General features: G+C 69.2%; 1 protein-coding gene across 7 annotated transcripts in view; it reads left to right on the forward strand.

Annotated features, from left to right (window-relative positions):
- Positions 1–18,673, forward strand: part of DMPK (DM1 protein kinase) — a 35,589-nt gene extending 16,916 nt beyond the window's left edge. Inside the window, exons 4-15 of one of the 7 annotated variants that reach the window (XM_043534489.1) lie at positions 249–344; positions 1,221–1,369; positions 3,790–3,883; positions 4,271–4,471; positions 5,336–5,599; positions 6,989–7,074; positions 7,741–7,846; positions 10,231–10,373; positions 10,635–10,732; positions 11,683–11,747; positions 12,107–12,183; positions 16,985–18,673. In XM_043534489.1, coding sequence (XP_043390424.1) covers positions 249–344; positions 1,221–1,369; positions 3,790–3,883; positions 4,271–4,471; positions 5,336–5,599; positions 6,989–7,074; positions 7,741–7,846; positions 10,231–10,373; positions 10,635–10,732; positions 11,683–11,747; positions 12,107–12,183; positions 16,985–17,573 — 1,968 coding nt within the window. In that variant the 3' untranslated portion in view covers positions 17,574–18,673. Of the gene's footprint in view, positions 1–248; positions 345–1,220; positions 1,370–3,789; positions 3,884–4,270; positions 4,472–5,335; positions 5,600–6,988; positions 7,075–7,740; positions 7,847–10,230; positions 10,374–10,634; positions 10,733–11,682; positions 11,748–12,102; positions 12,184–16,984 lie in introns of all 7 variants that reach the window. The other 6 variants (XM_043534490.1, XM_043534491.1, XM_043534492.1 and 3 more) reach the window with 6 other exon arrangements.
- The last annotated feature ends 726 nt before the right edge of the window (positions 18,674–19,399 follow it).

The following is a 19,399-nucleotide window of genomic DNA, read 5'->3' on the forward strand; positions in this document are numbered from 1 at the left end:
CTCCCCGTGGCATTGCCCCGTCTCTTCAACTGCCCTCCCCCCTGCCCGTGGCAGGGCCCTGGGCCCATCTCCCCATCTCCGTTACCTCTGTCCAGCTGCCCCTCGCTGCGCTGTGGGGTCCCAAGGAGCTGGGGGCCCTGTTGTGGGGCCCAGACCTTCGCCCAGCCTGGCTGGCCCCTCTCACCCCCGGTCCCCCGGGCCCAGGTGGCCTCCCCAAGCCAGGCTCAGCATCTCTCCTGTGGGGGCAGGTGTCCTGTTTCCGCGAGGAGCGGGACGTGCTGGTGAATGGAGACAAGCGCTGGATTACCCAGCTGCACTTCGCCTTCCAGGACGAGAACTATCTGGTGAGCAGTCGGTGCTGGGCATTGCGGGTGGGGGGCATGGGGCACACGGGGGGGGCCAGGGCACACACAGGGGGTGCAGGGGGCACATGGGGGGGGCAGGGGGCACACCCAGGGGAGGGCAGGACACTTCTGCCAGCACTTCCCGCCCTGCCCCCTTCACAGACCATCTGCCTAGGGATGGGCCACTCCAAACCCTATAGATCGGGCAGCCTGGGGTCTCCATAGGGACCACACTGGGGAACAGCCACTCCAGACCATATAGAAACCTCGCCTGTGATCTCTATGGGGGGTACACATAGGGAAAGGGCCATTCTGGACATTTCGATAGGGGGACACACTGGGGGCTAGCCACTCTGGGCCCTATAGACCCTATAGCCTGGCATGTCTATAGGGGACAGAGTGGAGACCCCGTGTCCTGACATGGGATGTTATGAATGAGACATCTCCTGGACCTCTTGCCACCAGCTCTGAGATTAGAGCACCCTGAGGGGTCCGGGGGAGGGGGGGCTGGGAACCAGGACTCCTGAGTTCTATCCCCCGCTCAGAGAGAGCTGTGGGGTCTAGTGGTTAGAGCGGGGGGGGGGGGGGGGCTGGGAGCCCGGACTCCTGGGTTCTATCCCCAGCTCAGAGAGGGCTGTTGGGTCTAGTGGTTAGAATGGGGGGGTTGGGAACCAGGACTCCTGGGTTCTATCCCCAGCTCTGGGAGGGGCGGGGGCTCTAGTGTAGCTAACACAGCGGGTGCTGGTCATGCCAAGGGCTGGAGCTCCCCATGCTGCCAGCACAGTCTCTCCCCTGCTGCTCTGCCCCCCCCGTGGGGGGCTGCCCTCGAAGGTGGCCTGTCGGGAGTGCTGTCACACCTCGTCTCCACTCCCGCAGTACCTGGTGATGGAGTACTACGTGGGGGGTGACCTCCTGACGCTGCTGAGCAAATTCGGGGACCGCATCCCCCTGGACATGGCCCGCTTTTACCTGGCCGAGATGGTGATGGCCATCGACTCCATCCACCGTCTGGGTTACGTGCACAGGTAGGGTGCCCCTGGGGGGCAGAGCGGGGCACTGCGAGCAGAGGGGGCAACCTGCGCTGTGGGGAGGGCAGCAGAGCGCCTAGAGCCTCAGGCAGACAGAGTCCTGGCCCCCTTCTCCAGCCAGATACCCCCTGCCTCCCCCAACCCCCCCTTCTCCAGCCAGACACCCCCTGCCTCCCCCACCCCCACCTCCAGCCAGACACCCCCTCCAGCCCCCAGCCTCCTTCTCCAGCCAGACACCCCCTCCAGCCCCCAGCCCCCTTCTCCAGCCAGACACCCCCTGCCGCCCCCAGGCCCCCTTCTCCAGCCAGACACCTCCTGCTGCCCCTGGCCCCCCTTCACTAGCCATATACTCCCTCCCTCCCCAGGCCCCCCTTCTCCAGCCAGACACCCCCTGTCTCTCCAGATCCCTTTCTCCAGCCAGATACCCCCTGGCCCTTACCCCGGGGGGCTGCTAATTGTCGGGACAGAGCATCAGATCAGCCCTTTGCTCCCCAACCTGCAGCCCCCGGGGCCGGAGCACGTGGGAGCTCTCTCATTCCCCCGTGGGGTGCACAGGGCCCGGGCCAGCCAGCCAGCGTCCCAGGGTACCAAACGAGGTCGGATTTCTTGGCTTTTGCAACAACCCCTGTCCCCTGCCCCCCCCCAGCCCCTGATGCTGGCTCTGCCCCCAGCCATAAACACTGTCCTAGATTCAGACTCATCTCGGCTGGGCCCGGCTCCAAATCACATGAGCCACCGAGGCCTGGGAAGGTTCAGGGCCCAGGGAGAGGGCCCGGGAAGGCCCCCGAGGAGGGGGAGAGGGTGAGAATCGGGGGAGGCGCGCTGGAGAGATGGGAAGGGGCCAGAGAGCTCCCGGCCAGCACGATGGATGGGCAGACGGACGGGGTGGATGGACAGACAGGCAGGCAGATCCTAGGCCGGCGCCTGGAGACGGCCGGGGAGGGAGACCCGGGGCCTGGGTTTGGGGAGGACCCTGCGTTAGCGCTGGTTGAAGGGGAGCGTCTGGGCCCCTGGTGTCCTGCAGGGACCTTGGCACATGGGCCTGGCCTGGGATGGGAAACGTCCAGGCAGAACCCGCGGGGAGGGGAGCGGAGTGAGGTGGTGCTCTCGCCAGCCTGGCACCAGGGGGCGCCGTGCCGCAGGGAGCGGGGTGAAGCCGCAGGAGGGGGCGCTGTCCCCTCGGTCAGTGGTGCCCCAGCCTGGCACCAGGGGGCGCCGTGCCGCAGGGAGGGGGGTGAAGCCGCAGGAGGGGGCGCTGTCCCCTCGGTCAGTGGTGCCCCAGCCTGGCACCAGGGGGCGCTGTGCCACAGGGAGCGGGGTGAAGCCGCAGAGGGGGCGCTCTCCCCTCAGTCAGTGGTGCCCCAGCCTGGCACCAGGGGGCGCCGTGCCGCAGGGAGCGGGGTGAAGCCGCAGAGGGGGCACTCTCCCCTCAGTCAGTGGTGCCCCAGCCTGGCACCAGGGGGCGCCATGCCGCAGGGAGCGGGGTGAAGCCGCAGAGGGGGCGCTCTCCCCTCGGTCAGTGGTGCCCCAGCCTGGCACCAGGGGGCGCTGTGCCACAGGGAGCGGGGTGAAGCCGCAGAGGGGGCGCTCTCCCCTCAGTCAGTGGTGCCCCAGCATGGCACCAGGGGGCGCCGTGCCGCAGGGAGCGGGGTGAAGCCGCAGAGGGGGCCACTCTCCCCTCAGTCAGTGGTGCCCCAGCCTGGCACCAGGGGGCGCCATGCCGCAGGGAGCGGGGTGAAGCCGCAGAGGGGGCGCTCTCCCCTCGGTCAGTGGTGCCCCAGCCTGGCACCAGGGGGCGCCGTGTCGCAGGGAGCGGGGTGAAGCCGCAGGAGGGGGCGCTCTCCCCTCGGTCAGTGATGCCCCAGCCTGGCATCAGGGGGCGCCGTGCCGCAGGGAGCAGGGTGAAGCCGCAGAAGGGGGCGCTCTCCCCTCGGTCAGTGGTGCCCCAGCCTGGCACCAGGGGGCGCCGTGCCGCAGGGAGCGGGGTGAAGCCGCAGGAGGGGGCGCTCTCCCCTCGGTCAGTGGTGCCCCAGCCTGGCACCAGGGGGCGCCGTGCCGCAGGGAGCGGGGTGAAGCCGCAGGAGGGGGGCGCTCTCCCCTCGGTCAGTGGTGCCCCAGCCTGGCACCAGGGGGCGCCGTGCTGCTGAACGTGCCGTCGGGAGTATTCACGAGCCCGGGGTCCTGTTGGCAGGAGCTGGAACGTTCTCCCGGCGTCCCGGCTATGTGGCAGCCTGGGCCCCGATGGCTTCTTGCGGGGAGTGGGAGTGCTCCTCCACTTCCTGTCTCAAACTGCTGTGCTGTCCCAAAGCTGCCGGGGCTCAGGGCTGGGGGAAGCAAATGTCACTTGGGAGTGACGGGGAGACTCCCTAACTCCCGCTCCAACACCCTCTTTCTGTCTGCCCCCCCCCCCCCCCCAGAGACATCAAACCCGACAACATCCTGCTCGACCGCTGTGGGCACATCCGCCTGGGGGACTTCGGCTCCTGCCTCAAGCTCCGGGAGGACGGCACGGTGAGTGCAGTTCCCCCCGCCCCCCAAAGTTGGTCGCGTCGGGCGACAGCGCCGGGGCAAACGACGCAGCTTCCAGCTGGAGATCTGCTGACTGGCAAACCCCTCTCTGCCACGGCTGGGGTGGGGGGACTCCCTGTCCTCACTCCCTGCTTCTAGTTCACGCTGCCTCACCCTGCCATGCTCCCGGACTGAGCAGCTAGGACACAGCTGGTCCGGGAGTCCGGGTGAGTCAGCAGGAAGGGCTCTGCCTCTCTATGCAGGGAGCACACGGTGTGCGGTGGGCTAAGAGACCCTGCCATGCCATGGGCCTTGCGGCACCGAAAACAAGAGGAGGGTCCAAACTGGTGCCCCCCACCTGCTGAATCCTCTTCCCCCCCTCCCCGACAGATCTGCTCGTCGGTGGCAGTGGGGACCCCTGATTACCTGTCCCCCGAGATCCTGCAGGCTGTGGAGGACGGGAGCCACTCGTACGGCACCGAGTGCGACTGGTGGTCCCTGGGCGTCTTCGCCTACGAGATGTTCTTCGGGCACACGCCCTTCTTCGCCGACTCCATCGTTGAGACCTACGGCAAGATCATCCACTTCAAGGTGGGGGGGCAGTGGGGCGGGGAGGCGGCACCGGTACCTGGAACCCTAGGAGTCCCCATCCACTGCCAGGCGTCCCCTCGCCTCCCCACAGAACCCTGCCGCCCATCTCTGCCCCAACGCCCTGCCCCCCATCTCTGCCCCAGCCCTGCCCCCCCATCTCTACCCCAGTGCCCTGCCCCCCATTTCTGACCCAGTGCCCTGCCTCCCATCTTCACCCCAGTGCTCTGCCCATCTCCGCCCCAGTGTCCTGTCCCCATCTCAACCCTAGTGCCCTGCCCCGCATCTCCACCTGAGTGCCCTGCCCCCATCTCTGCCCCAGTGCCCTGCCCCACATCTCCACCTGAGTGCCCTGCCCCCATCTCTGCCCCAGCCCTGCCTCCCATCTCTACCCCAGTGCCCTGCCCCCATCTCCAACCCAGCCCTGCCTCCCATCTCTACCCCAGTGCCCTGCCCCCATCTCCAACCCAGCCCTGCCCCCCATCTCTACTCCAGTGCCCTGCCCATCTCTGCCCCCATCTCTACCCCAACGCCCTGCCCCCATCTCTGCCCCAGCCCTGCCCCCCCTCTCCACCCCAGTGCCCTGCCTTCATCTCTGGCCCAGTGCCCTGCCCCCCATCTCTATCCCAGTGCCCTGCCCTGCATCTCTGCCCCAGCCCCACCCCAGCTCCCCGCTCCCCCCATCTCTGCCCCAGCACCCTGCCCCCCATCTCCACCCCCAGTGATCTGCCCCTCATTACTGCCCAGTGCTTTGCACCCCCATTTCTCCCCATCTCCACCCACCCACCCTGTCCCCCATCTCCACGCCCAGCATCCCCCGTGTGCCCCCACCCCGCGCCCCTGAGCCCCCCGCCTCCTGCCTTTCAGGAGCACTTTCGCTTCCCGCTCTCGGCACCGGATGTGCCGGACGACGCCCGGGCCCTGATCCAAGGGCTGCTCTGCCCCCGGGAGACGCGGCTGGGCCGGAACGGGGTGCGGGACTTCCGGGAGCACCCCTTCTTCGCCGGCGTGGACTGGGAGGGGCTGCGGGCGTTCACCCCGCCCTTCGCCCCCGAGTTCGCCAATGCCACCGACACCTCCAACTTCGACGTGGTGGACGACTGCCTGACGGACATGGTGAGCGGGGGCGGGGTACGTGACTTTTCATTTCTCAGCCCCCCACCCCGCATCCGCGCCCCGCATGGCTGCCGCCCCTCCCCCGCTGCGTCCCCCCCTCTCACCTTGGGCTGCCCCCACTGTCACTCGGGGGCTGTCTCTGCATGCCCCCTGGCTGGGCCACCTGGTCTGGGCGTGCAATGGTGGGACGTGCCCGCGGGCCGGTGCAGCGCCCTCGGCCTGGCATCGCTCAGGCCCCCTGGCACTGCAGAATGGCCCTAAAGTGGGGGGAAGCGCGCCTTGAGTATCCCCGCCACTGGCTAGCATGGAGCTGGCGTAAGGGTCCTGCTCCCAGCCCCTGGGGTGTGGCCAGGGCGCCCTGCGCTGTGGCTATTCCCTGCCCCCCAGGGCCCATAGAGGACGGATGGGAGGTTGGGGGTGGGGGTGGCACAGAGTGGGCAGAGCATGAGTTAGAGCAGCCCTGAGGCTGCAGGAGCTGAGGCCAGGGTCTGAGGGCAGCTGCCACCATAAACTGAGCCCCCCCATTCCTGCCTGCGCACAGGGAGGGGCGACCTGCCCCGGCTCGTGTGCCGTTTGCGGCCGTGCCAAGCGGGTGGGAAAGTCGCCAGCCGCGTCCTGGAGCCGGCTCTGACCCCGGCGTGGGGCGGGGGCGGGGCTCCCAGGGCGGTTCGTTCTCTCCTTGGTGCTCAGGGGCCGAGTGCCAGAGGACTGGGCCCAGGAGACCCTGGGTGCCCCCTGGGAAGGGGGGTCCCCTGCCCTGCTGCAGGCTGAGATCTGCCCTCGCTGCCTGCCCCAGGGGGCAAAATAACATGAACTCCCAGACCCCCCCCGTCTCTTTCCCCACTGAGCCAGCATAGAGTTTCCCTATCTGCCCGCCAGCCCCCCAGCTACTGCCTGCCATCCACCCTGTGCCCCCCAGCCCCCACCTACTGCCTCCATCCACCCCCTGCCCCCACCTACTGCCCCGACCTACCACCCACCAGCCCCCCGGTCCGCCAGCCCTCACCTACTCCCCATCCACCCCTGCCCCCCCAGTCCCCACTTATCACCCCCATCGCCTCTCCAGCCCACCAGGCCCCCATCCACCACCCCTCCCACGTCCGACTAGCCCCTCCCACCTACCGCCCGCCAGCCCCCCAGTCGTCCCCTGCCTGCCCCTCAAACCTACCCCCGCCCACCTCTTGTGTGTCCACATGGAGACAGGAATCACCTGCACACGTGTCTGGCTTTTGCTTGCATGGCTAACACAGCTGGCCCAGTGCCGGCAGAGGGCATGGAAGGCAGGGCCGTGTCGGCCAACAGAGTTTGGAGCTATGGGGAGGCACATGGGGCAGGCCCTGGCGGGGGTGGGTGCGGAGCCACGGCCCCCCCCAGTTCAGGGCCCCCCTTGGTATCGCCCCCCAGGAGACGCTGTCAGACGTGCTGGAGAGCTCCCCGCTGGGCGTGCACCTGCCCTTCGTGGGCTTCTCCTACACCAGCACCAGCCTCAAGTAAGGGGGTGCTTGGGGTACGGGAGAGGGGGACATGGGGCCTGTCCCCTCTAGGGGGTGCGGCGGGGCCGGGGGGTGTGATGGGGCCTCCCCCCGGGACTGAGGCCTGGTGGTGGGGGGAGCCATGGTGGGGGCTGGGGGTGGGCAGAGCATGCGTTTGCTTGTCAGGGTATAGGGGTGCAGGAAACCCTGATAGGGTTGGGGTGGGGCGCAGGAGGCTGGGTCGGGTGGTGTGGAAGCCTGGGGCTGGCCTGGCAGGACCGGGTTGGCGCGGGGGGGGAGGGGCCACCTGTGGGGGGAGCATGTGGGGTTGGGGGCTGGGGGTGACCCTGGCAGAGCTGGGGGAAGTTGGGAGGCATGGGGGAGGGGGATGGAGCTGCCCTTGCAGAGCTGGGGGTACTGGGGTGCCGGCCGTGGCGGGGGCACATTGGGTTTGGGGGCTGGGGCCAGCTCTGGCAGGGCTGGGGGGAGCTGGGAGGCCAGCTGTAGGGGGGGCGAAGTAGGGTTGGGGGCTGGGGCCGGCTGTGGGGGGCACAGTGGGGTTGGGGGCTGGGGCCAGCCCTGAGGGGGTGCAGTGGGGGCTGGGGCCAGCTGTAGGGGGCACAGCGGGGTTGGGGGCTGGCCCTGGGGCTCCAGGCGGGGCCGTGAGATTCTCCCTCCTCTCAGACAGAATGAGCCGGGGGACAGGGGGCGGGAAATCGCCATGGAGCTGGAGTGCGACCGGGGCCGCCCCCCGCAGGAGCAGCCCCCCAACCTGCCCCCCGGAGACCTGGTAAGTGGCTACACTTGGGGGGCGCAATCGACTTCCTGCTGTGGGGTCCCAACCCACAGCCCCCTCCTAGCCCAGCCCTGGGCTCCCCCCAGCTCTGCTAGTACCCCCCAGCGGCAGATTCAGAGTTAGTGGGGCCCTGTGCTCAGCTTCATTTTGGGGGCCAGCCAAGAAAAAAAACATTCTCTCTTATCGGCCCCCCTTTTTCCTTCATCCTCCTCCTCCTCCTATAAGTAATAGCAAGTAAATGAAAGTAAAGTTGACAGTTTTTCTAGTCTAATTTATTTCTCCACAGACCACTTGAAAATCGCTGGAGGTCTCGGCGAACCACTTAATGATCTTTCCAAATATTGTTTGTACCGTTAGCTAACTAGTTTAAAGCACTTTGGATAAGAGCCCTTAAGAAAATATTGGGGTGCAGGGTCTGGGAGGGAGTTAGGGTGCGGGAGGGGGCTCAGGGCTGGGGGTGCAGGGTCTGGGAGGGAGTTAGGGTGCGGGAGGGGGCTCAGGGCTGGGGGTGCAGGGTCTGGGAGGGAGTTAGGGTGCGGGAGGGGGCTCAGGGCTGGGGGTGCAGGGTCTGGGAGGGAGTTAGGGTGCAGGAGCAGGCTGGGGGTTGAGGTGCAGGGTCTGACCAGGAGTTAGGGTGCGGGAGGGGGCTCAGGGCTGGGGCAGGAGGTTGGGGTGTGGAACGCTTACCTGGGGCAACTCCCATTTGGTGCGAGGGGTGCAGGTGGGGTTGGGGGGGTTGCAGGAGTCAGGGAGGGCAGGGGGCTGGGGGGATGAGGGGGTGCGCCAGTGCAGGAGTTAAGGCAGGGGGCTGGGGGTGTGGGCTGGAATTGTGGGGTGCTCCCGGCCCCCTGCCCCGCCCCCTGCCCTGAGAGCAGGCTGGGCTGGGGCCCCTTTGGCAACCCGGTGCTGGTTCTGAAGGAGCAGAAAAGAGCATGGGGCTGCGGTATACGCTGGCATGGGCTTTCTTTGCCCTGGTTTGCTGTAAGCGTGAACAGGGCAGTGGGCGGGGTTATGCAAATTAGGAGCATACAGAGAAACCAGCCAGAGGAAGGCAGCTGCAAGACTTGTCTGTCTTTGAACAGAATTGTGTGTTCAGGGTTCTCGCTTTGAATCCTGCCCCTGGAGTCATGTCGGGGGAGTGACCTCACGTGGAGTCACCTAGCGATGGTGTTTGTTGCGGGGCTGGGAGCTGGTCACGGTGAGGTAGAGAGCATGGGGTGCAGGGATGGGCGTGCGTCACAGAGTCTCACTATTGTTTCTCCGCTCTCTGAGGTCAAGCATCGTTTCTGGTCTTATTGGTGTAATCTTGGATCAGTCCTGTCCTAGGACTGTGCGTTAAATTGGGTTTTGGACCAGGGGGCTGGGCTAGGAGGTTGCTCTACCCACCTCATGCATCAACTTTGTATTGTAGTGACTCTCTCTGGGGAGAATCTTCTGGTCAGAAAAACAGCAAGAGTTTTGCTGGGATGAGGGTTCTTTAAAGCTGATTTAGTTGAAAAATCTGAAATCTCTGGCGGGCCCTTTGGTTACAATTTCTTGGGAGTGTTTTGTGAGTCTCTAGATGAGAGATTCTTTGTCTTCCTAGAGCAGTGGGTCTCAAACTTTTGTACTGGCGGGTCCTTTCACACAGCAAGGCTCTTGTGTGTCACCCCCCTTATAAGTTTTACACTATTGTAAATGCTGGAAGCAAAGCGGGGTTTGGGGTGGAGGCTGACAGCTCGTGACCCCCCCCCCATGTAATAACCTTGTGACCCCCGCGAGGTCCCGACCTCCAGTTTGAGAACCCCTGTGCTAGAAGATTGTTTGAGAAGCTGGGATCCTTCTTTCTGCTGTCAGTCTTTTCAACAGTATGAGGGACGAATGCTTTCCAGACTGTGGGTCTGTTGGGGAAATGCTTGGGGTTTTTTTGGGAGGGGGGGGGGGTTGGTAATATTTGAGGCCACACGTGTATCAACAACTACATGAGTTACGTAGACTTCTCCCCATCCAGTCTACGTTCCATGTATCTTGATTTGTAAAGCTCAAGACAAGGTCCCAGTCCTGTTCCCCCCCACCCATCCCCGGCCCAAAACCTACCGTAATGTAAATGCTAAATAATAATCCTTAACTTCTCAGTGTTGCCACTCCCCCGAAATCACGAGATATGCTTAAAAATCATGAGGACTTTTTTTTAAAAAATGTAATGGGCCGTGTGGGGGGAGGGCAAGGACCCCTGGGGGGAACCAGGGGCATGGGCAGTGGGGGGGGACCCCAGGGGAGAGCCAGGGGCATTGGCCCAGCCCTGGGCTCCCCTCAGCCCGGTGGGTGCCCCTCACTCCCGACCCGCAGCCCCCTGCTAGCCAGCCTCGCCCCCCTCACGGGCGCCCTCCCCCGGCCAGGCCTGCAAGGCGCCCGACGGGCAGAAGCTGGATCTCGCCGCCTTCCTGGAGCTGCAGGCGGCCTTCGAGTCGGAGCTGCACACGCGGGAGGGGCTGCGCCAGGAGCTCAGCATGGTCAAGGTGGCCAACCAGACCTTCGCCAGGTGAGGGGCAGGGACCCCAGGGGGAGCTGGGGGCATGGGCAGTGGGGGGCAGGGACCCCTGGGGAGAGCTGGGGGCATGGGCAGGGCGGTCAGAGGCCTGAAACTGCCTGGGGGGTGGGTTTCCAATGCTGCCCCCCCCGAGGAGTGGCAGTGCCCCCTGCCAGCTAGCGGTGCCCTTGTGAAGGGGCCTGTATGGGCGGGGGTGGGGGGATTTGCTGGTTCTGGGACTCGGCTGCCCTGACGTGCCCCCGACCCCCCCAGCCGCCTGCAGGAGGCCGAGAGCCGCAACTTGGAACTGGAAGCTCAAATCAAGCGATTGGAGGCACAAATCGAGGGGATGAAACCACCCGGGGAGGAAGGCAAGTGCCCCCCTGCCCTCCCCGGGCCCCCTACCCCCCTTGCCCCCACTGACTCGCCGCCTGCCCCCCTGCCCTGCCCCAGGCCTGTCCCCTTGGACCCTTTTCCCCCCTCCCCCCAGGGTCTCTCCCTCTCCACCCGTGTCACGCCCTTTGCTCTGCACCCCGTTCCCCTTCACTCCCCTCTCTGCACCCTCCTCTTTCTCCTCCCCCAGCCCCCCCGCTTTCCCCTCGATTCCCCTCCCCTGCCCCAGCCCCGTGCTGGGGAAATCGGCCTGTGGCAGGCCCCCTGTGCCCGCCTCGTGTGGCTCTTAATCAGCTGCCATGTCCCTCCTCAGAGGCGGCCACATCTCGGTGCTGGCTGGGGGTCCCCCTGTAAGCAGCCTGACCTCCAGGAGGTTGGGGGGGGCTGGGGGTTTTGAGGCTGATGCAAGGGGCCAGAGATGGGCAGGACTGTAATTAACTGGGCGGGACGGGGAGCAGGGACCATTCCGGGTTGGTGACGTCCGGCTGTCCCGGCGCTAGCCTGGGCTTTGCCCCCTGCAGCAGTGAGTGTGAGCCGGGAATCGGCCCGAGAGCCCTGGGCACAGCCCCGCGTGGGGCAGGATACACGCACCCAGCCCCCGTGCCTGGCCAGACCTGTTGGGGAGCTGATGTGCTGCCCCCTGGTGCCCGCGCGGGTGGGGGCATCGGTTCACCTAGGGCTGAGCCTGGCTGTGAGACAGGGGTCTGTGCATGGCTGGGGCGGGCACTCTGGTGCCCACAAAGCTCGGCAAGGGCTGTGGCTCTGCATGGCCGGGTGGTGGGGGCCCGTCTGCCCTGCAGGTGGAGGGGGTCACCGCTGCATGGCTGGGTGGTGGGGGCCCGTCTGCCCTGGGGTTGTGGGGCGGTGACTCCTGCATGGCTGGCCTCCTCGGGCCGCGCACGGTCCCACCTCTCTCTTTTCCTTGCAGCTGCTGTGGGGCGGCCCCCCGGCTGCGGTGCCCCCTGGCCGTGCCGCACGGAGCACCCCGCTGATGTAAGCCTGGCCTGGGGGCACCGTCTGGAGTGGGGCTTGCCTGGGGCTCAGCACCGGGGCTGGTCACCAGGCTACAACCCAACTGTGACACTCAGGGCCCCACACCCAGGGGGTGGGGGGATGGAGCATAGGTCACGGCTGTGGGCAGCTCGGGGAGCCTGGATGTGCAGGGGGCGTGGCCGGGGAGCCAAGGGGGGGCTCTGCCCGCTTGTGCCAGGGCTGGGGTGGAGAGCAGGGCCCGGTCCCCTTCCCCCTGCCGGGGCAGGTCTGGGAGGAGGTTTGGCCTGGGTCCAGCCCCAGTGCCGCCCCCCCGGCCGACTCCGCTGATCGGGGCATCTCTGCTTTCTCTTTCCAGCAAGGCGGCACCATGGCAGCGCGACTCTGTGAATACCCGCTTGTGGTACCTCTGTACCGCCACTTGCTGCTCTTTTCTAGGGTACGTCGGCCCCTGCTGCTCACCCGCCTGGCTCCTCACCCGCCCGGCCCCCCAGCCGCCCGGCTCCTCACCCTCCCGGCCCCCCAGCCGGCTCCTCACCCGCCTCTTCACCCGCCCGGCCCCCGCCCGGCTCTTCACCCGCCCGGCCCCCCGCCCGGCTCTTCACCCGCCCGGCCCCCCGCCCGGCTCCTCACCTGCCCGGCCCCCCGCCTGGCTCTTCACCCACTCGGCTCCTCACCCACCCGGCCCCTGCCTGGCTCCTCACCCGCCCGGCCCCCCGCCCGCCCGGCTCCTCACCCTCCCGGCCCCCCAGCCGGCTCCTCACCCGCCTCTTCACCCGCCCGGCCCCCCGCCCGGCTCTTCACCCGCCCGGCTCCTCACGCGCCCTAACCCCCGCCCAGCTCCTCACCTGCCCGGCCCCCCGCCTGGCTCTTCACCCGCTCGGCTCCTCACCCGCCCGCCTCTTCACCCACTCGGCTCCTCACCCACCCGGCCCCTGCCTGGCTCCTCACCCGCCTGGCCCCCCGCCCAGCTCCTCACCTGCCCGGCTCCTCACCCTCCCGGCTCCTTGCCCGCCTCTTCACCCGCCCAGCTCCTCACCCGCCTGGCCCCCCGCCAGCCTCTTCACCCGCCCGGCCCCCGCCCGGCTCCTCACCCGCCCGGCCCCCCGCCAGCCTCTTCACCCGCCCGGCCCCCGCCCGGCTCCTCACCCGCCCGGCCCCCCGCCCGCCTGGCTCCTCACCCGCCTCTTCACCCGCCCGGCCCCCCGCCCGGCTCTTCACCCGCCTGGCCCCCCCGCCCAGCTCCTCACCCGCCTGGCTCCTCACCCGCCCGGCCCCCCAGCCGGCTCCTCACCCGCCCGGCCCCCCGCCCGGCTCCTCACCCGCCCGGCTCCTCATCCGCCCGGCCCCCCGCCCGCCCGGCTCCTCACCCGCCCGGCCCCCGCCCGGCTCCTCACCCGCCCGGCCCCCGCCCGGCTCCTCACCCGCCCGGCCCCCCGCCAGCCTCTTCACCCGCCCGGCCCCCGCCCGGCTCCTCACCCGCCCGGCCCCCCGCCAGCCTCTTCACCCGCCCGGCCCCCGCCCGGCTCCTCACCCGCCCGGCCCCCCAGCCGGCTCCTCACCCGCCTCTTCACCCGCCCGGCCCCCGCCCGGCTCTTCACCCGCCTGGCCCCCCGCCCAGCTCCTCACCCGCCTGGCTCCTCACCCGCCCGGCCCCCCAGCCGGCTCCTCACCCGCCCGGCCCCCGCCCGGCTCCTCACCCGCCCGGCTCCTCATCCGCCCGGCCCCCCGCCCGCCCGGCTCCTCACCCACCCGGCCCCCGCCCGGCTCCTCACCCGCCCGGCCCCCGCCCGGCTCCTCACCCCCCCGGCCCCCCGCCAGCCTCTTCACCCGCCCGGCCCCCGCCCGGCTCCTCACCCGCCCGGCCCCCCAGCCGGCTCCTCACCCGCCTCTTCACCCGCCCGGCCCCCGCCCGGCTCTTCACCCGCCCGGCCCCCGCCCGGCTCTTCACCCGCCTGGCCCCCGCCCGGCTCCTCACCCGCCTGGCCCCCCGCCCGGCTCTTCTCCCGCCCAGCTCCTCACCTGCCCGGCCCCCCGCCCGGCTCCTCACCCACCCGGCCCCTGCCTGGCTCCTCACCCGCCCGGCCCCCCCACCCGGCTCCTCACCTGCCCGGCTCCTCACCCGCCCAGCCCTCCCGCCCGCCTCTTCACCCACCCGGCCCCCGCCCGCCTCTTCACCCGCCCGGCCCCCGCCCGCCTCTTCACCCGCCCGGCCCCCGCCCGGCTCCTCACCTGCCCGGCCCCCGCCTGGCTCCTCACCCGCCCGGCCCCCCGCCCGCCCGGCTCCTCACCCTCCCGGCCCCCCAGCCGGCTCCTCACCCGCCTCTTCACCCGCCCGGCCCCCCGCCCGGCTCTTCAACTGCCCGGCCCCCGCCCAGCTCCTCACCCGCCCGGCCCCCGCCCGGCTCCTCACCCGCCCGGCCCCCCGCCCGGCTCCTCACCCGCCCAGCCCCCCCGCCCTACCCCCCGCCTGGCTCCTCACCTGCCCTACCCCCGCTCTGCCCCCCGCCCACCTCTTCACCCACCCGGCCCCCGCCCCGCTCCTCACCCTCCCGGCCCCCCAGCCGGCTCCTCACCCTCCCGGCCCCCCGCCCAGCTCCTCACCTGCCCGGCTCCTCACCCGCCCGGCCCCCCCACCCGGCTCCTCACCTGCCCGGCTCCTCATCCGCCCGGCCCCCCCCGCCCGGCTCCTCACCCGCCCGGCCCCCCCACCCGGCTCCTCACCTGCCCGGCTCCTCACCCGCCCGGCCCCCCGCCCGGCTCCTCACCCGCCCGGCCCCCCCCCCGGCTCCTCACCTGCCCGGCTCCTCATCCGCCCGGCCCCCCGCCCGCCTCTTCACCCGCCCGGCTCCTCACCCGCCCAGCCCCTGCCCGGCTCCTCACCTGCCCGGCCCCCCGCCCGCCTCTTCACCCACCCAGCCCCCGCCCGGCTCCTCACCCGCCCGGCTCCTCACCTGCCCGGCCCCCCTGCCTGGCTCTTCACCCGCTCGGCTCCTCATCCGCCCAGCCCCCCCACCCGGCTCCTCACCTGCCCAGCCCCCCGCCCGCCTCTTCACCCACCCGGCCCCTGCCTGGCTCCTCACCCGCCCGGCCCCCCCACCCGGCTCCTCACCCGCCCGGCCCCCGCCCGCCTCTTCACCCACCCGGCCCCTGCCTGGCTCCTCACCCGCCCGGCCCCCCCACCCGGCTCCTCATCCGCCCGGCCCCCGCCCGCCTCTTCACCCGCCCGGCCCCCCGCCCGGCTCCTCACCCGCCCGGCTCCTGCCTGGCTCCTCACCCACCCGGCTCCTCACCCGCCCGGCTCCTCACCCGCCCTGTCCGCCTGCTCGGCTCCTCACCCGCCCGGCCCCCGCCCCGCTCCTCACCCGCCTGGCTCCTCACCTGCCCTATCCCCCCACCCGGCTCCTCACCCGTCCTGCCCCTCACCCACCCTGCCCCTGCCCGGCTCCTCAGCCGCCCGGCCCCCACCCGGCTCCTCACCAGCCTGACTCCTCACTCGCCTGGCTCCTCACCTACCCTGCCCCCCGCCTGGCTCCTCACCCACCCTGCCACCCACCCTGCCCCCCGCCTGGCTCCTCACCCGCCTTGCGACCCGCCCTGCCCCCTCACCCGGCTCCTCACCTGCCCGGCTCCCCAACCACCTTGCCACCTGCCCTGCCCCCCGCCTGGCTCCTCACCCGCCCTGTCCCCTGCCTGGCTCCTGACCTGCCCTGCCACCTGCCCTGCCCCCCGCCCTACCCCCCTGCCTGGCTCCTCACCTGCCCTGCCACCCGCCCGGCTTCTCACTCGCCTGGCTCCTCACCTGCCCTACCCGCCGCTCTGCCCCCCGCCCGGCTCCTCACCCACCCTGCCCTGTGCCCAGCCGTCTGTGCCTCCTGCCCAGTTCTGTGCCCAGATATATGCCCCATGCCTGGCTCTGTGCCAATCTCTGTCCCGGCTGCCTGGCTCTGTGCCTCGGTCTCTGTGCCTGGCTCTGTGCCCGCCCTGCCCGGCTCCACCTTTGGGGCTCAGGCTGGGGTTTGTGGAGGGATAGTTCAGTGGTTTGAGCATTGGCCTGCTAAACCCAGGGTTGTGAGTTCAATCCTTGATCGGGCCATTTAGGGATCTGGGGCAAAAGTTGGGGATTGGTCCTGCTTTGAGCAGGGGGTTGGACTAGATACCTCCTGAGGTCCCTTCCAACCCTGATATTCTGTGATTCTATGATTCAAGCCAACTTGTGCTGGTGGCCGCGACAATCTGATCTCCGCTTGCCCCCCAGGTCCCCACCTGCTTAACCTTTTGCTTAAGGTGCTTTCCTGCCCCCCCCCCCCCCGCCCAACTAACCCCGTGTGTCACCCCGCTGGGCCCTGCCAGCGCCCCTTGCTGGACAGCACCGAGATGGCCCTTGCGTGAGGGTTGGTCCTGTCCCCGCCCCCGTCCCTCTCACCACCTCTCCTCCCTGCGGAGGACCTGTGGAGACACACAGCTGGGGGGGGGAGACAAAGAGCCCCCCCCCACTCCTCAGCCCAGGGCTGGAGAGCCCCCACCAAGGGACAGAACTGGGGTGGGCGATGGGACATATGCGTCCTGGAGACTGCAGCTGGAGGGAGGGTGGGGGAGAAACTGAGACCCCCCCCACCCCAAGAGAGGTGCCCCTGGTGCCCCATGTCACATGGGGCGGGGGAGGTCAGTCCTCGCCCAGCAGGAGGGTCACGGCTCCTGGTCTGCCAGCACCTACAACTGTGCCCCCACCCCCCCGTCCCAGCCGGGACAGGGGAAAGACCTGGCGCCCAAGGCTATGGGGTTCAGCAAACACTTGGCCACCAGCTCCCCCTGCAGCCAGCCTCAGAGCTGGGGGCTTCTTCCCCATCAGCTCCAGCCCCCCCACCCTAGTGTGACCCTCCCACCTGGGACCCCCAGGCCTCCCGCCAGGCATCTGCCAACAGCCCTGCTCGGCCCCCGTGGGGCGGGTGTTTATAGTGAACATGTCTCATTGTGGGGGGCGGGCGAGGGCCCGTCTACGGGGCACCAGCTCCCATCTGGCCCCATGGTGAGGGGGGCAAGGAATGGGACATGAGGCCTTTCCCCTCTAGGGGCGCTGGCTCTGATCTGGACCCATGGCAGGGACCAGCTGGCTCAGGAGAGTGGGGAATGGGGAAAAATGAGCCGGGGGCGGGGGGGCATCTGCTGAGCAGCCCCCAGCCCCTGAGCCCCCTCTGCCCGCTGGGGGTGCCCTTGCTGACGGTGCGTTTTCCTCACAGGTACCTAGGCCCTGCATCACCAAGGCGGGATACCTGCTCCTTTGTACCGGCGGCTTTGGGCTGGCGGTGCCCGGCCAGGACCCGGGCGAGCCGTCCTGAGCGAGGCTGGGCGCTCGCCCCACTGCCCCCGCCCGCCATCCCTGTCACCGCCTGGCCAGCACCGCGGGGGTGCCCGTCAGCCCTCCTCCTCGGGAGGCCTCACACCCCGGGCCCAGCCAGGACCAGAGCTGGGGACGCCTGGATGACAGCACTCCAGGCCCACGGGCCCCTTCCCACCCGGAGCCAGGCTGTGTGGCTCGGGCCCCTCCCGCCGTCAGGGGACCATCTCTCCAGTCCCCTCCTGGGCCTGCCCTGGCCCTGGGCTGCTGGCTGGGTGCATCTGCTCCTGCCTGCCAGCCCTCTGGCCTCCCCATCGTGGACCCCTGCCAGCTCCCTCTGCATGGGGCAGGCTGCCTCTGCCCTGCCCGGCCCCAGCTCCACTCCTTCCCACGTAGCCACCCCATGGCCCCGTTTGGCAGCTGGGGAAACTGAGGCAGAGCGAGAGGAAGAGTGTCACCCAAGGGCACACAGTGAGTCGGGGCAGAACTGACAACTGAACCCAGGAGTCCTGGCTCCCAGCCCCTGTTTCTTTAAACTACTACACCCCACTCCCCTCCCAGAGCTGGGGATAGAACCCAGGACTCCTGGCTCCCAGCACCCCGCTGCTGTAACCACTACACCCCACTCCCCTCCCGGAGCTGGGGATAGAACCCAGGAGTCCTGGCTCCCAGCACCCCCACCCCAACCACTAGCCCCCAGGTCGTTCTAAGAGGCATGTCACTTTGGAACTGGGCCCCAGTCCCTGGGGGGTGAAGTGATGGTCACGCCACGGGGTGGTGCCAGGCTGGGCAACCCTCTACACCCGCCTCCCAGGAGCCTGGTGTTACCTAGTGCCCCCTGCCCTGGCACCCTGCCTCTCCAAAGGCCCAGCTCCCTTTGCCCCGGTGATCCTGGGTCCTTGGCACGGGCCTTGTCCCCACCCGCCCCACTCCATGGGGAAAGGGGCCCAGCGGAGGGGCCGGCTGGGACCTGCAGAGACGCAACCGAGGGAGCCCACAGATGCCCTTCCCTGCCCGAAGGGAGCCGCAAGGTGGCGACAGCCAGTGGGGGCCTGCTGCCCAGGGTGCCCTGCTCCCTCCACAGTGCCAGCCCCGGGCACCGTTCAGCAGGGCTCCGGGCAGCACCAGGGACCCCCAGCGGGTGCCAGCCCCAGGCACAGGGGTGGCACCGCTGTTAAAGGCTGAATTTATGCTGCTAAAATCACCCATCACCTGCCGTTCCATCTTCCGCCATGGGGGGGCCCCAGTGACTCCCCCCCCCCCGCAACACCCCCAGCTAGTAATTTATTTCTAGTGTTGACATCTCCCCTTCCCTGTTGACCCACACCCAGCCCACCGGCTCCCCCACCCAACCACCCATCTCCAGTGCACATCTGGGGCGGAGGCTCTTAGGGGGTGAAGCCCCTTTGCCCGGGGCGGGGAATCCCGCAGTTTTGCACTTTGACCCGGTTAATTTATAGCCACCTGCTGCCCCCCCATGTATTTATTGGCCCTCGGTGCCAGCCGGGCCCGGGGGTCGGAGGCGGGACGAGGGACCCAGCCTGGAGGCTTTGTCTGAACTGTGGAGAGGAAATAAAAAAGCTGAATTAGGCCCGGGGCGGGGAGCCCGGCGCCAGCCTCGTGTATGAGCGGGGCCGGGGGGGAGATCAGCGCCGCCCACCGCAGCACCAACGGGGGGAGCTGAGCCTGGGGCGCCCCCACATGGTGGATGTGGTGAGAGGCTGGGGAGCCGGGCCCCACATGGCCCCCACTGGCCAGTCACTGTGGGGGCTCAGCGACCGGACCTTTGGCTGGCCCAGGGGCGCCCCCTCCTGGCTGAACGCGATGCTGCTGCTCTAGCCCCTGGGGCCCCAACACCACTGGGGCCGAGCTCTGCCCTGCACTGGGGGGGTTCCGCTCAGAGGGGCTGACGCCCCAGCAGGCTGCCCAAGCAAGCGACGCCTAGTTGGGATGATGGGGCTTTACCCGCAGGCCAAATGCGGCCTGGTGGAGGTTGCGCCAGGGGGCAGGGAACAGGCCAGCAAGGGGCACTCACCGCCCCCTCCCGCCCCACACACAGAGCAAGGCAGATGGGGCAGGCAACAGGCCTCAGGGCCAGGCCCATGGGCAGCGGGCACCAGCCAGGAGCTGAGTGACACGAATGGCCCAGGTGCACACACTGAGCCCTCCCCAACACCCCAATATGCTCCACCCCCTTGATACTCAACGCATGCACCTGCAATTGCCACTCACCCACCAGGCACCCCCTCAGCTCCCCCTGCAGCACGCAGCCACCCTGCCCCCCCCCCCCCCCCAGCACGCACACCCACCCACCATG

This window comes from Chelonia mydas, chromosome 23, assembly GCF_015237465.2.
Source record: "Chelonia mydas isolate rCheMyd1 chromosome 23, rCheMyd1.pri.v2, whole genome shotgun sequence".
NCBI classification, from domain to species: Eukaryota; Metazoa; Chordata; order Testudines; family Cheloniidae; genus Chelonia; species Chelonia mydas.